The sequence below is a fragment of the Sander lucioperca genome, chromosome 21, assembly GCF_008315115.2.
Source record: "Sander lucioperca isolate FBNREF2018 chromosome 21, SLUC_FBN_1.2, whole genome shotgun sequence".
NCBI lineage: Eukaryota > Metazoa > Chordata > Actinopteri > Perciformes > Percidae > Sander > Sander lucioperca.
Window position 1 is genome coordinate 15531167 of NC_050193.1, and position 16595 is coordinate 15547761.

General features: G+C 40.7%; 2 protein-coding genes and 1 long non-coding RNA gene across 4 annotated transcripts; 2 read left to right on the plus strand and 1 right to left on the minus strand.

The window, feature by feature from the left end:
• Positions 1-296: 296 nt before the first annotated feature.
• Positions 297-3156, minus strand: gfer (growth factor, augmenter of liver regeneration (ERV1 homolog, S. cerevisiae)). Its single transcript, XM_031320904.2, has 3 exons — positions 2881-3156; positions 1393-1604; positions 297-1226 (listed from the first exon to the last, which is right to left on the minus strand). Exons 1-3 carry the CDS (start codon positions 3091-3093, stop codon positions 1064-1066), a joined length of 588 nt encoding a protein of 195 aa, XP_031176764.1. The 5' UTR covers positions 3094-3156; the 3' UTR covers positions 297-1063.
• Positions 3157-3293: 137 nt separating this feature from the next.
• On the plus strand, positions 3294-10476 carry drg2 (developmentally regulated GTP binding protein 2). Of its 2 annotated transcripts, none has more exons than XM_031320903.2 (14): positions 3294-3411; positions 3610-3703; positions 4086-4246; positions 4472-4561; positions 4641-4701; positions 5820-5910; positions 6017-6089; positions 6918-7008; positions 7181-7278; positions 7498-7574; positions 7696-7784; positions 7881-7939; positions 9031-9084; positions 10096-10476. In XM_031320903.2, the coding sequence occupies exons 2-14, from the start codon at positions 3640-3642 to the stop codon at positions 10180-10182; spliced, it is 1095 nt and encodes a 364-aa protein (XP_031176763.1). In that variant the 5' UTR covers positions 3294-3411; positions 3610-3639; the 3' UTR covers positions 10183-10476. The 2 variants fall into 2 exon arrangements, with proteins under 2 accessions (XP_031176763.1, XP_031176762.1); XM_031320902.2 differs by having other exon boundaries at positions 3300-3411; positions 3613-3703.
• A 1342-nt stretch (positions 10477-11818) lies between these two features.
• LOC116065414 lies at positions 11819-12254 on the plus strand. Its single transcript, XR_004108727.2, has 2 exons — positions 11819-11972; positions 12168-12254. It is a non-coding gene; the product is annotated as an uncharacterized LOC116065414 (long non-coding RNA).
• Positions 12255-16595: the final 4341 nt, after the last annotated feature.

Consider the following 16595-nt stretch of genomic DNA (forward strand, 5'->3'; position numbering starts at 1 on the left):
TAGTATTGAAAAACAAGTAATTAAAATGACGGTTGAGGATGAATACTGGTTGTGTGTGTATGTGGAACAAATGCAAAAACCCTTTATAGGATCACGATAACAGTAACATGATAACAGTAAAACAAACAGCAGCAGCTGGGCATTAAGACTTGTTTGAGTGTGTAAGTGTGTCCTCTACTGGTTCCTTAAATAACAAATTCATAACTAGTGTCTATTAATAACACACAGACAGATCAGGTCACATAGCTGAGGTGCTGATATCAAAGGCCCTTGACTAGAGGAGGAAAGGCTTCCAATGGCGCTGCACAACAAGGAGTTTTAATTATCCATTAGTCTGCTAATCTATTATCTACTTTTATGGATTTGTATTACATGAAACAACATAATGACATATTTCCAGAGCCCAAAGTGTGTCTTATAAAGAGCTTATTGTGTCCAACCAACAGCCAAAAAGCAATTTACAGTGACATAAAATAGAGAAACACAAGTAAATTAGAACTTTTGAGAAGCTTTAAGTAACACAATATAATGTTTAATTTAATGACAAATGATCAATCATGATTGTAAATAGAAAATGACCTAATTACCTATTCCAGCACTAAATTATGCAAATAAATTAACATACTCCGCAAGTATACCACCCAACAACACAAACAGTGATATTACAGTGAAAAAACATTCTGTAATCATCATCATTACGTAAAATATATATATCCCTAACTTACTGCTTTAACAGACAAATCAGGGCTACATTGGTCAAAAATATGTTTTCTATTTCACACAAAACTTGCCAATAACCGGAATTAAGGTTGATGAGTTTTGGTTCTAACCAGAGAGGGATACTTATTCGTTTTGTATCTTTAATTTTTTTTACCATCAGTTTTATCAACTGATCACAAAACAAGAATTTGAAATGTACCACATGGCCTATCTCTCTTCACGTAAAGTTTCTCCACAATAGAGATGTGAGCTCCAACTTTGTGGTGTTCCCACTCAAAAGTTTTGAACTGAAACAAAGAATTTCTCTTCTCAGGTCTCAGCTCAGTCCTCGCGCATCCATCCATCAGTCGCAGGAACCATCTTTCCATCCATCTTTCCACCTCTCATCCACACGGGAGCAGTCGAACTCAGGCTTGCCCAGCCGGACGTTGATGTCATTGTGAATATGACAGAGCCACTGAGAAAGAGCATGGCGACTCCTGGTGTCCGGCTGATTGGTTTTCAATCTGCGGAGAGGAAATGGTACTTTTTAGAAGTGGCCTGATTCTGTCTAATCACATCTTAAAATGGAAGATCTGTTTGCTTGTGCTGAAACAACAAGCAAGCAAATAAGATGCTACAAGACCTGAAATGTGACTTTCAGCCTGCATATTAAATCTAAAAAGGTCTGACCTGCCCCTAAGGTCTTCTGCACATTCATCACATGGGAAGAATTTGGAGAAAAGGTTGATGAACTGCCCCATCTCTTGCTGCTGGGTAGAAGATGGTTGATCAGGGTAATACGCTGCCATAGTGTGCAGGAAGGACCAGGTGTTACGCCCCAACTCTCCCCTGTCCAATGGACATTGTGGGTCTTGTGGCTCCACCTCTGCAGCTTGGGTCTCCTGACAGAATCATACAGACACACACAGGACACTACCATAAAATACAGAAGAATGTGAACGGGAAAAGGGTTACTTCGCTGAGTTTAAACAGAAGGGAAGAAGTGGTCTATACCAGACTTAGATTAGGTCACACAGGATTGAATGCTACCTTACAAATAGTAGGAAATGGTACTGGCTTATGCATAGAATGCCAAGACAAAGAAGATGTAGAACATGTAATTTTTGCATGTGAGAAATATAATGATAATAGAATAAACTGGCAGGAAATGGAAGGAGAGAACTCAATACATGATGTACTTGAAGAAAAGGGTATGACAAGCTTTATTTATTTTTCTTAATAATACTGGTATAATGATAATAATATAAGTTTTTGTTTGTTTGTTTTGAATTATTTCAAGCCTAGACTCTATGAAGTTCATGGTATTTCATACTCCTGTACAGTTGGTGGCGGTATAATACAAAAGTAGTAATCTGCCAAAAAAGAACACGAACACACACACACACACACACACACACACACACACACACACACACACACACACACACACACACAGTTTCACTATCTTTGTGGGGACCTGTCATTGACGTAATGCATTCCCTAGCCCCTAACCCTAACCCTAACCCTAACCCTCACCCTAACCATAACCTAATTCTAACCCTAATCCTAAAACCAAGTCTTAACCCTCAAACAGGCCTTTAAAGTTTTTGGGTCCAGCATTTTGGCCCCACAAAGCTGTCCGGACCCCACAAGTATACTGGACTCCCGGTTTTTGGACCCCACGAATATAGTTAAAGAAGAACAGGAACACACACACACACACACACACACACACAATCATTTGGCATTTTAAAAAGGGAACAAGCGAGGCAGCCAACTGCATTATGTGGTTCATGTTGATTTGTGGTACACATTCCTCAGATCCTGTCCTACAGACAGGTTCTTTACCACAGCCAGAACATTGTTTCTCAGAGATCAGGACCAAACAACTTGATCATTGATATTAAATGCCTTATTGGACCAGATGTGGGGACACTTTTTCTTCTGCACAGTTGCTCCCAGGGGCCTCTGGCATTACAGGATGAAACCCTAATTTCATAAGCATGGGACATTGCGTCATGACGTAACAAACTTTCATCTAAAGATCGGTGGAGAACAGCACATTGACAATTTAAAACAATCTTAACTATATTCTGGTCAAGTCAAGCCAAACTTTACTACTGTGTAAGTAATAGTTCTACAGATCCTCCAAAAAAACCCGCCTTGACTTCATGTCACCTGTACAGCAGCTGCCGTCTGTTTCTTCTGGATCTTCATCCATGATTTAAAGTCCGTACAAGCTCTGCATGGCTTCTTTTTCACACCCCCGGTCTGCTCCTGCTCTTTACCGGAGCTGTCCTCCGGTGGTTTCGCGGCCGCTGCAAACGGAAAACCTTCAAACCCGGTCGGGTTGTCGGCAGATGATCCTCTCGGTCCTGTGGGCGCAGCCATGTTCGCTTTCTATATTGCCCAATAACTCTGACTGACCTATCCATACACCATCAGGGATGTCCGGGCTGTTAAAATGCAGCTACATCTAACTGGACACATTATCGCTTTTTTAATATTTGACTCTACCGTGCGGACATTGTAACGGCCAGGCTGCACAGTTCCCGATTGATGTGAGCGATAATAACAGAAACATGGGAAACTATTTGCGTTACAATGAGTTCCCTTGTTTCTTCCGGACTTTTTATGGGCACGGAACGAGTTCCGGTTGGTTGGTGTCAGTCATCTGTGCATGCCGCGCAGTGTTTCCTCTGTCGAAGTGTAAATTTATATCCTATTACAACATTTGAAACAGTTGACATTACGTATGTTTCATGCGGACGTTAATTCAAAGCTAGATGTGTTGATTCGCTGTTTTTTAAGTCCCACTGATTAGCCAGTTAGCCGGGCGGCAGCTAACAAAGCTAACAACTGTGGAGTGACACGTTTCTGTTTTCTGTTATTTCCTCTCATTGACAGCAGTAGCTGGAGCACACCTGGACCGCAACAATGGGGATCTTGGAGAAAATCGCGGAAATAGAGCGAGAAATCGCTCGGACACAGAAAAACAAAGGTAAGAGAGTGCAGTCGTTAGGCTAAGTGTTAGCTACACGAACGAACTTGTAGCCATCTCTCTTTCCTCCGTCTGTGTGTCAGCTGTCAGTGTTGTGTTACTCATTAATCTCACAGAAATTCAAGGAGAAGCCCGCTAATTGACACCGTAAGCTTGATTACAGTTACCACCACAATTAAAGGAGCAATTCCCCCAAAACATGTTATCTCCAAGTCATAGTGAATACGTTCAAATGAATTAATCTAAACTCCAATGAGGTGGTTGTGCTGATATTACAGGGTTATAGCAACCTTTATGCACTTCTCCCTTACGTTATTGTGGAGTCAGGGCTACTGTTAATACATTTTGTGTCACAATTTGCTTTTCTCATTCATTTCTCCAGCCACTGAGTACCATCTGGGTTTGCTCAAGGCCAAGCTAGCCAAATACAGAGCTCAGCTCCTGGAGCCCACCAAGTCAGCGGGGGCCAAAGGTGAGGGCTTTGATGTCATGAAGTCAGGAGACGCTCGTGTTGCTCTTATCGGTTTCCCCTCCGTGGGTAAGGTACGTCAGCGTGGCGGGTAATGGGTTGTGTTTTCTGGTCTGGATCTGGATAGTCAAAACAAAATGGTCTTTTTACTTTCATAAACCACCGTGTCACAAATAACAAGAGTGCTTGAACCAAGCCAACACTGTTGTCACGTTTAAAGGCACGAGAAAGACGAGCGAAACATAATCCAACGATTCAACATGTGCTCGTGTAATTGAACCCTCTGTTGTGTCCTGCAGTCCACCTTCCTTAGTTTGATGACATCAACAGCCAGTGAAGCTGCTTCCTATGAGTTCACCACTCTCACCTGCATACCTGGTGTCATAGAGGTACACACATCCACACCACCAACAATCTTAAACCTTGTTTAACAATGTGCCATTTACACTGTTATTTGTTGCTCTTCAGTACAAAGGGGCCAACATCCAGTTGCTGGATCTGCCAGGAATCATTGAGGGTGCTTCCCAAGGTATGCCTAGGCTTCAGGGTTTTGTAGTTTGTTTGCTAAAACCCAAATTGAGCAGACGTTGGATGTCTGTTGTATATCTATTTTATTATTATGGTGTTAATTATTAATGAATGATCATGTGTTGGATTTCAGGGTAATGATTCTTTAATTTTATAATTTAGATGCTGGCACTCATAGTAATGAGAAAAAGCGTGTTAGTGATTGTTATACACTGACCCCTATTTTCCACCGGGCGTGTCTGCGTTGCGTTCCGGAGGCACTGCGAGCAATATTTAATATAGCGATATTCCACCACCCGCATCACGGCGCGTCCCAGAAGCGTGCGTGAAGCTGCTCTCCGCTCCTCTAAATATACGTGCTAGGTCACGCTACACCCCCCCAATATCATATATGTCTCATCTACAACATCATAAATGGTGAGAAATTCATCTTGGAGGTGGAAAAACATAATCAAGATCACAAATCCTTTTTTATCAGGACAACACCAGAAAAGAGAAGGCATAAACATTTGACTGTTCTGTGAAGTAGTTGTAGAGACAATAACATTTGCAAGTCAGGCAGGCATACTCTCGCATTGCCAGACCTTCCCCCACAGCGCTGCGGAGGAGGGTCTGGCTAGTCCACACAGCATTCTGGGATGGGAGAAAACGTGCTCTGGTTTATTGGCATTTATTTAAACCAATCACAATCACCGGACAGAGCCTCGTGGCCGCTGCAAAATAGCCTCAGGAAGGAACTTGTTTTGGTGGAACGTGTACGTTCAAAAGTTGTAACAGAAAACTCAGATTGGACAGATAGTCTAGCTAGCTGTCTGGATTTACCCTGCAGAGATCTGAGGAGCAGTTAACCATAGTCCTCAGAAATCCACTGGAGTTTAAAATTCCAACACAAAGAAAGAGGAAGGTAACGGACATCCGGCTGAAAAGAGTGAAATCCGGCAGTATTTCTGGCAGCAACGGAGCAATCCCGGAAGTGGAACGTCGTAGATATAGACTAGGCAGGCAGGACGCTCCGTGGCATGGGCGCATGGCGGAGGATGGAAGAAAACCACGGCGCAGCCGGAACGCAGCACAGACGCGCCTGGTGAAAAATCGGGGTAACTCTTTGACTTTTTATAGGCAAGGGTAGAGGTCGGCAGGTCATTGCTGTTGCCAGGACAGCAGACGTCGTCATCATGATGTTGGATGCCACCAAAGGAGATGTTCAGAGGTGTGTATGTGTGCGTGTGTCAGTCTGTTAGAGTGAGTTTGAGAGGCATGTAAGTAATTTTATCAACTAATTCTTGCCTTTTAATGTCTTTTTTTTATCTTTCTAGAGAACTTCTAGAGAAAGAGTTGGAGACAGTGGGCATCAGACTCAACTGCTCGAAACCTAATATTTATTTCAAGGTACATTTTCTATCCTCATCCTCAGCCATGAATATCAACAGGTAAGTTGTTGAAACATCGTTGCAAATCTGTGTCGAGGGAAAAAATTGACTGATGGTTGCAGTAGATAAAAAATAGGAAATCCACCTCTTAAAGGAACACGCCGACTTATTGGGACTTTAGCTTATTCACCGTATCCCCCAGAGTTAGATAAGTCCATACATACCCTTCTCATCTCCGTGCGGGTTGTAACTCTGTCTGACGCCCCCAACGCTAGCTAAGCCTAGCACAGATCCTGGAGGTAACCGGCTCCATCTAGCCTACTGCTCCCAATAAGTGACAAAATAACGCCAACATTTTCCTATTTACATGTTGTGATTTGTATAGTCACAGGGTGTAAAAAAAAACAAGGTCACATGAGACACAGCCATCTTCTAACCGTATACATACTGGGAACTATATTCTCAGAAAGGCGAAGCACTGCTACTTGTGGAGTGATTAGCGCAACACCTGAAAAGCACCGTTGTTACTCTCTGCTCCTCACCACGGGGCTTCTCAGGTGCTGCGAGCAAATCACTCCGCCCAAGTAGCAGTGCTTCGCCTTTCTGAGAATATAGTTCCCAGTTTGTATACGGTTAGAAGATAAGTCGGCGTGTTCCTTTTAAGGACCCTGTCTATATGTCAATTTCAAATAGCTGTAAAAGTACCATGCTCTGGCATCAATGGGCTTTGCTGCTAGCAGAGCAAAAAAAAAAAAAACAATCCACAGTAGCTTGTCAGCTCCAGGATTGATTGCTGGAATTATAATACTAAACTTGGTAAAAATGTGTGATTTATCTCTCTCTGTAGCCCAAGAAAGGTGGCGGCCTATCCTACAACTCCACAGTTCCTCTCACCCACTGCTCGGAGAAGCTCGTTCAGCTCATCCTTCACGAATACAGTATCCTTAACTCTGCCAGCATCACAAGAGGCAGCATACAGAAAAAAAGATTTATATGATTTAATGTCTCGTCCTTTTTACCTTAGGCCTTTTCAGTCCTCTTGTCATTTCTATGGAACTGTTAATAAGTCCCATTAGTATTTGGTGGATTTCTTTAACCCCTTCTCCTCAGAAATCTTTAATGCAGAAGTCCTCTTCAGGGAGGACAGCACACCAGATGAGTTCATCGATGTCATCGTCGGGAACAGAGTTTACATGCCCTGCCTTTATGTATGTCAGTCTCAGCATCTGTGTTGGGTCAAAAGCTCGTACCTCAAACATATTAAAGGCTGGGAAGCCAAGTCCGAGGATGTTTTTCTGAATTTTTTTAAACCCATAGAAACTCATTTAAGTTCTGATGTTTTGGCAAATCCCCCTTTGTTCTTTTTAGCTTGGGTACATTTGCTTGGGGTCTCCTTGTTCTCCTCATAATATTTGTGGTATTCACAGGTGTACAATAAGGTGGATCAAATCTCCATCGAGGAGGTGAACCGCCTGGCTCACAGACCTAACAGTGTTGTCATCAGGTCAGATATATCTATGCGTTTGTGCGAATAACAGTAGTCTCGGTTGGAAGCTGCCATCTTACTCTTTTTGTACGTGGGAGTTAAACAGCTTCCTGCTTTTCTGTCTACATGTATATTCCAGTTGTGGGATGAAGTTGAACCTGGATTACCTTCTGGAGAGCTTATGGGAATACCTAGCTCTGATTTGCATTTACACTAAGAAAAGAGGAGGTACACACTTTTTTTTTTTTTCATTCACTCAGACTGTCACAAGCACATGAATACCTAATAAATTAAATGTGTGTTCATTTCTTCTTTTTCCATTAGAGCGCCCAGACTTTAATGATGCGATCATTATGAGACGAGGAGCATCTGTAGAACATGTGGTAAGTAAAACGCACATGAATTCACACATATACTCGAGACCAACATTTTTTTGGAACATTTGTACATGAATAATAACACTCGGGTAAGCAGACCTGAGGCCTGTACTACGAAGCAAGATTTGGCGTTAACGAGGTAAACTTCAGGTTCAACCCAGGGTTTTGTGTATCACTTGTTACCGGGTTAAATCGCCGTGGTAACTTATGCTGAACACCTAAACCTGGTCGGGAGCAGCTTATGTTGGAGATTAGAGATCAAACGGTGTAAAAGCACCGCCTACTGACCAATCAATACTCGATTGATAACGGCGTCACCGTTCTTAGAAGATCCGGTGGAGCTCGGTGCGCGGAGAGAGAGAGAGGTGCACTCAGAAAAGTTCAAACATTTAGAGATCAACAACCCCGTTAACATTCCTTGATTGGTATTTTTATGAAAGATATAGATTTTCAGCGCAGGGAGTTAGCCTACGTATAGGTTATTTGTCGGCTTCTTGAGCCGTGTGTTGCCAATGCGACACATTGGTTTGAATTATGTTTTTATATTTTTTATTTGCTCCCACGATCACTTACCACTGCCAGGGTTGCAACTGAAATAATGGGCTAAAGCAACGACAGTTTATGGAAAGTACAAGTGTAATTATGGTCAGATCTTGTGCCTGACTGATGGGGAAGTGATATTGATAAGTGTTGTGATTTACGCATATACAGCGTCGGCTATTTGTTTTGCCAGCTTTCCTTCCTGCGTTTTGTCTGTAAAACTGTGTCTGTGTTCTTCATATTTATGTAGAATTATAGTTTGCTCTTCTGATGTAAAATATGCGGCTCTGGTAGATGTTTGCGATTGGTCACGATGTGCAAACACCGCCTCTTTTATGTGAACGTGCGCCGCTGGATTGGGAAACCCTGGGTTGATTGAGCTAGTTATTAACCACCATCGTGACACAGCTTATGCGGGACCGCGGCTGTTAGGTTAGGTGAAGCCGAGTAACTGAAATAAATCCAGGACACGTTGATCTTGATTCGTAGTACAGGCCTCAGCTTTAATCGTATGTGATGTGTTTGCAAATATGCTTGTTTTGCTTTATCCCCCACAGTGCCATCGAATCCACAGAACCTTAGCCGGCCAGTTCAAATATGCCCTGGTTTGGGTAAGTTTTCAGAGGCAATGACCTTTAGAAACTTTAAAAACAAAGTAATTTGCCTTTAGTCCCATGAACTGTCTGAACTAACTTCCTCATGTTTGCCTATTGAGTAACACAAAGACTGTTTGTAGTTGTCATGGATAGGTTGTACCTTTTTTAATGGTGGCCCGTATACTCTAGGTATAGTGGTACACAAAGCTCATGCAGTTTTGTGGTCACAATACAGTATTTAGTAGTTTTTGTACAGTTTTTCAGAATGAAAGAAAAAAGAATGTGCTTTTATTTTGAAAAAAAAACCCCAGCACTAAACAGTAGTTCATGGGTCATAATTATTGCTGTAAAATATGCATATCAGATAAAAGGTTTCAAGGGGTTCCTAACACAAAGTTAGTACCTTTTTACATTGAAAGTTTAGCGAATTAGGACATTGCCAGAATTCACCACTGAACGTCTTTGCTTAGTTATACTACATGGTAATTCCAGCCAGACTACAAAAATTACTAAAACAACTGTACTTCTGTTATAGCATACATATTAACGTTGCAATATTTTTTTTTTAGTATGGTGTTGATGTTGCTTTAATCCCACACCATGGGTTGTGAAACAGAAATGTATGCACTCACTCACAGTTGGAAATATAGTTAGTACAGAATGTATACTTGATATTATATATAGTATGGCACTGGGACACAGTGTATGCACACACCGACTGTAAACAATGTTATTGTACTGCAGCATCATTGAATGTCCATACTCGCACCATTCACTGCAGCTCCAGCTCAAAGAATCTTTGAATTAGGTGTGTGAGAGGAAAAGGCACTTACAATAATAAGCATGACCTTCCTAGATTAAAATCACCCTTTGAGCTACAGCTGTGTTTACTGTGCCATGACACATGAGAAGCAGAGTAGAGCGGATGCAGAAGATCTCAAGTTCACTGTGCAGTGATTCACTACATTTGAAACCCAAACTAACAAAAAGGACTGAACTGAACTGTGTCGCATGTTGGTCTTCCAGGGGACCAGTACCAAGTACAGCCCTCAGAGGGTCGGCCTAACGCACATCATGGAGCACGAGGATGTCATCCAGATCGTTAAGAAGTAAAACACGGTCCTGATCGGACAGAGGAGCGATGGAGCAGGAGGAGTCCCACTTTTCTCGGAGGAGTTAAAATGGAAAAAAAAAGACCCACTGTACAGTAGATATACAGCAATGAAAAATTAGCCACCATTCTTATTTTGTATATTAAAATTAACAAAATGCATTGAAGAGACAGAGCAGACTTGAGTTGGCTGTGGACAGGAAATGGTATATTTTACCTTTTGATTATAAGAAGATACATTGATTGAGAGAGAAAACGGAGAGGAAAAGAATAAAGTCCATAAAGTGTTTAATCAATCCCTTTGTTTGTTTTAATTTTATAAGTTTCACCTTTATGTGTTTGTGTTTGAACTGTATCTCACCTGGATTGCCTTCAGTCACATGCTCACCTCTAATTCCTGGACCTTTTTTTTAATCCTTTGCAGGAAGCTGCTTTTTGCCTTAGACTTATGGACCTCAAAGTGTTCATTATAAATAAGTAATCATGAAATAAAAAGTCATATGAATGCATACATACAATATATACATTAAAGAATATGTGAAATAAAAACAATTCTAACTCAGTTCAATTCCTCATGAAATGTTATTTCATCATTCTTATTTTTATAATATGACGGTATTTGTAGTTAATTTTTATTTTAGATAAGAAATTGGAAAAACATTTGAAATTGCAAATGTTTAAACCTGCAATAACACATTTTTTAGTCACTTGGGGGCAGCGGGAACTGACATGAATTGACATCTGGCAGTTAAGGAGCAACATTATTTATTTGGAGTGGTGTTTCTGGCCCCCTGGGGAATGTAAGTCCAATATTCTCTTTTCTTTTAGTTCTGTTTTTGTCTCCACTCACTTCTGAGGGGAATATCTGACTCTTTTTAAGCTCTTTGGCTAACTCTGCTATGTTTAACAGCTAGCTAACGTGAAGTTGCTAACTTAAAGCTGTTGGCTGTTTGTTACTAGGCAGCTAGCTAGCTTAGCTACATGTTGATTTTTCAGAATTTGATGCAATGCTATGAGAGTGGTGAGACTGAAGCAAAACAGTAAAGATGTAGGTTGTAAAACAAAAGCAATGACCGGAAAGATGCTAACGGCTAAAGCTCTGTAGGGCTGAGGGGAGCTGCAGAGAAAATTTTCCAACTTTGGCAGATAAATGTGAAAACAGCCCTTTAAGTACCAAACTGCACATCCGCCAGTCCGTACATTGAGGACAAACATCCAAGCAAAACACAGTTTTTGAGTGGAGTGCGACTTTAACTAAGGCTGCAAAAATCCCCAATATGAAAATAAATTTTACAAAAATATAACGTTACCTGGACCATAAAGTATATAAAAAACTTAACACTTTACTTGAAGGTATCAGCATAAGAATGACATGGCAATGTCATGAACACATGACACTGTCATGACATAGTCATGACACATGAACCCTAACCCTAATCATAACTTGTCATGACAAAAACTGAATGACACTTATTAAAAGAAGTGTTATGTCATAAACGTTTATGACTTGTTTATAATGTTTATGACACGTTCATGACAGTGTCATGTCACTCTTATGTAGATACCTTTAAGTAAAGTGTAACCAAAAAAAAACATTAAATGCACTGCTTGGCCTCACTGTAAGATCATATGGTTTAGAGTCCCTCAGATAAGCATCCTGCAACCTGTATCTCTACTCAGCTGTACAGCAGGTGAGGGGCAGCCACCTCCAACCCCTCCCCACTGCCTCCATTCCTACTGCCCAGCTGTTTGTGTCCTGCTTCCCAATGCTCCAAGGCAGACTGACCAGAAAGTATGGACTCCCAGCTAATGCTCCCCATTCATTTGCACATGCACAAACACAATAGCACCATTAAATATTCACAAGCATCTCTTCGGGCTAGGAGAGGGGGACTGAGTGGGAGGCTTTACGATAGAGGGAGAGAGAGAGAGTGGCTGTGAGTTTACACCGCTGAACTTCAAAGATGCCTTAAAGATGTCTCGTCAGAGTGAATCGTGGATGGAGAGATTCTGCTTTGGAATAACCTAAAGAGGAGAGGAATAATGGAGGGATAATATTGTGGAGGAAGAGAAACAAACAAAGGTACACAATACACACAATACACACCCATTGGACCAATGGGTGTGTATTGTGTGGAGCAGGCATGACACTTGATGCTGCTTGGCTCCATATGGCATTGCTAAGAGTGAGTTTGTGTGTGTGTATATGTGTGTGTGGTGCCAGTGCACATAAGCAAGGACCGGGAGTTTAATTAGAATTTTTCATACGCCTTGTTTTCATAGAGTTTGTATGCCGTCATGTTATTTAAAGATGTAAGCTGAATTTCTAAAAGTGAGTTTAGTCTTAATGAGATAAAGTACTTTGCAGACTTTCCACTCACCACTTAGCTCATTTTAAACAGATACATTGTAACCTGGGTGTTTTCCCATGTGTAATATTATAGTAACTCTTTTGCCATAGAGCTGCAGTGATTATTCGATTAATTCAATCGACAGATAATCAACTATCCTTGTCTGAGTCATTTTTCAAGCAAATATGCCACAACAAATTCCTGTTTCAGCCTCTCAAATGTGATCATTTCATATTTTTCTCTGTTTTATCATAGTTATCTGAATATATGAAAATTAGTTTGCCAATGTCATTCATTTATGCAGCACAACATTGTTAAATGACTCAAACCTAAATTTGCTATAGTATTGTGTTCTAGGTCTTAAATCATTTTAAACAGGTCTTAATTGTCCTACATCCATGCAACACTACCTCTAATGCTCTCTTTTTTTATTATGTGGTGTTGTAGTTCTTTCTTTCACTAGTCCAAATATAATTTTGTTGTATAATGACTACAAATGAGACCAACATGTAATTTATATTGCAGCAAATCAGCTTTCGTGTTATTGGTGTGAGTCTCTTTCAGATTGTACCACAGACATAAAACGGATTTTATTCTTCGGCTATGGGGAAGAGCAAGTTTAGCGGCTTGAAAAAAAACTGAATTTAGGCCTTAGTTGATGTTGTGATAAAGGTCTTAAATTTCATTCATAATGGTCTCAAAAAGGTCTTAAAAAGTCTTAAATTTGACTTGGTGAAACGTGCAGAAACCCTGATATAGACAGTCCCAATCTGCCGTTGTTTGTCTTTAGTGCTTTCATAGAATGCACCACCATATATTGACACATATGTCTTATTAAATATTAAATATATTACAATTTTTAACAGTGATCCCAAAGCTAGCAAACAAATATCTGATCAAATGCTGTATACTGTTTTAGTCTAAACAATACTACTCTGGAAAATTGCTATGCAGGTCTAGGACATTTACTGTTGGATCCCAGTATTCTATGTGATCATTACAAAAACACTTTTTGTTGTTGAATGAATACATATAATTCTACATTTTCTGGCTGATAGAATAGAAAAGATACCAACCGTAGACAAAACGCACCAGCATTTGAGACGTGGATCAGGACCCTGATTACTTTGTCTCTCCTGCCCTCTTCTGCTTCAGCCGGCTCATTACATGAAGCTGCTTAGCTGAGCTGAGAGTCCAGTCAGGTTATCACAGTGAGAGGTCTATTTGAACACTGAAAAACTATCAGAGGGAAATGTCTGACCTTCAACTAATTGTAGACTCACCCAGGGGTGAATATTAACTTTATGAGGTACCGTTAAACTAAAATTGGCCAAAATTGAAGAGTTAAATTGATTTGACAGTCACATTTTTTATCCCTATGATTATACAAGAAAGCCTAGCTATGGGCCACATTCTTAGTGTGGACCACTACTGGTTACATGCTACTCTATGGAAATAATATCCTAGGAAGGACACACTATGATATTATGACACTTTACATTATAGACGTGGAAACCAGTTTGTTTTATCCTAAGGATGTTTAGATTGGGACTTTATGCAGTACAATACGTGTTCTTTTCACTTTTATTTTTGGCACAATGTGGAGGGAGCTTCTTAGCTTTAGTGCGTAACTTTTTGATATCAATGAACGTCCGTTACATTCAAGCCATTGCCAAATGAGTTGCTACAAAGCTAATTAAGACTATCAGCTCCACAAACATCGCTCTGTATTTCTCAGTATGGCTATGTTCAGAAGATTGTGGCGTCCGGGGACTTTCCCGCGTGAAGATAACTACGTCTTCTGAAGAGTTTTTTCAATCCTCCGTGTCCTCCATGGCTACAAGTAACTGCGTGGAGGAGGGGTAGGGGCGCTTGCGCGGTCACGGAAGGCTTGTATCATGTGGACGCGCCGACAGTTTTGTTGTCATTACTCAGAATTCCTCATGAGGGAGACAGAAACTTCGCACTATAGCTTTAACTGGGACTGGTTTGCTGGGTTGTGTTCCCCTGTCCATAAAAAAACATGTTTCATAAGACAAAGAGCAGATTTAAGTCTACGGTACAGTACGTATGCTGAACCTTTCTTTATTCAGCCCCCTTACCAGAGTAGAGTTTTACTGCTTCATGATTAATGTTTTCTTCTCTGCGCACCAAACTAAGAATTCATTCAGTATTTCAAAAGACTCACGTCAGACCTATATGAAGCCTACAGTACATTCTATAATCAAACAGGCAGAACAAATGGATAAATAGTCTTGCTTTCGCGTGTGTGAACTGAGCATATGTACTTACAAAAGGTGAAGGCTAACAGACTGCGCTGTACTACATTTGCCTTTATGTGAAGCTAAACTCTTTTAAGGCCTTTGACAAATGATCAGGTTGTTTTCTGTACATCTTGTGCACTGATGTTTGTCCAGGGGATAAATTAGCTCATTGATGTACATAAAGAAGCTATACAGAGAAACACTAATCCCGCACTCACTCATTCATAGATTCCCACGCAAACACAACTTCAATTTTGTCCTTTTAAAGAGACAGGATGCATCATCAGAAAGTAAACCACCATGCAACAGATATAAACATTCAGAGGTATTATATACACTGTGATTCCTAGTGGCCACTTGCTACAAGTCCATTCAACGTTCAGTTTGAAAATTGAAAACAATTCAGGACAAAACCTGGAAAGTAATCCTCTTAACACAAGCATGTGTGTGTGTGTGTGTGTGTGTGTGTGTGTGTGTGTGTGAGAGGTACCTTTTGTGGCGTGTGTATGTGAGGAGTTCTGATAAGGCTCCCTAACCAACACACAAATGTTTCACAACCTATTGTCACTAAAGGGTTTTCATAACAAATCACTCTTTAGGCTCTGACGTCAGGATGCCAGTGTGGGAGGATGATAGCTGTGTGTGTGTGTGTGTGTGTGTGTGTGTGTGTGTTTGATCCTTACATTAACGCACAGTGGCTCGCACAATTGTTTACTTAAGCACTTGCGTGGGGGGGGAAAGGCAGTGCACACACACACACACACACACCATCTGTACAGTTGTAGCATGTTTACTAAGAAACCTAATCGCTGCACTACTGATGCATTGATTTATGTAAAGAGTAATCTTTTACCTGCACCAAATCCTTTCTTTACTCACCATTGTACATCTTACTGTAGAGGTACAGCTAATCACTGAGGCCTCAATGAAGCAATATAGGGTATGTTTACCATCGAAGGCCCATTGTGTGTCCAGATGGGCTGTGTTATTTTGGGAAAGGTGTGTGTGTGCAGAGGGCTATAGAACATCAACAGAGGATCCAGAAGAGGAGCAGGAGACAGTGCAGACAGAAGCCAGTAGGGTAGACAGCGAGTGAGTTCGTCAGACGTTTTGGTGGATATAAGAGCTCTAAATCTCAACTGTCACTCAAACAAACAGATGAGGTAAGCTAAACCAAACCCAAACACTGCCTGTTATTATAAAAATAACATGTACTGCCATGAGAGGGTATGGCAGCTCATAAATTTCATTTTTAGAATTTGTCGTCTCTGTTTGATGGGCTTGTTGTAGCTCAGGTGGGTTTATACTAGCAGTGACGCTCAAGCAGCCCAGCGACCCTCTGAGGAAATAGAAAAGGAGTAGAACTGGGAGTTAGTTCATGTTGTCGTCAGATAAAATGGTGTTAACACTTTTTTTTTTTTTTTTTTTTTTTTTTTACAAATTAACAACAAAGAAGAATCTGTTTACTTTATTTGCAAATGGTATTTGCCACTGCATGAAAGTCTGCTGAAACTTGGAAGAGTTATGTCTTTCAAGGCACTGTGTTTTGGCATTAAACATGTATTAATTGGCCTTGAAATTGTAGGTTTGAAATTGTTTATAATTTTGGTCACACTTTCAAACTTTAAAAGCTCATAAAGGCTAACCCTTACCCATAAAAGGCAAAGTTGCTACATAGCTAGACTACACATCACAGTTGCGTTGACGAAACTCAGAGAAAGGATAAGTCTTGTTGCTGCTGTTGACAAAGACTTCACGTCAAAATACACAAGCCATTTTTTGCATTAGTTGTAGCTGATC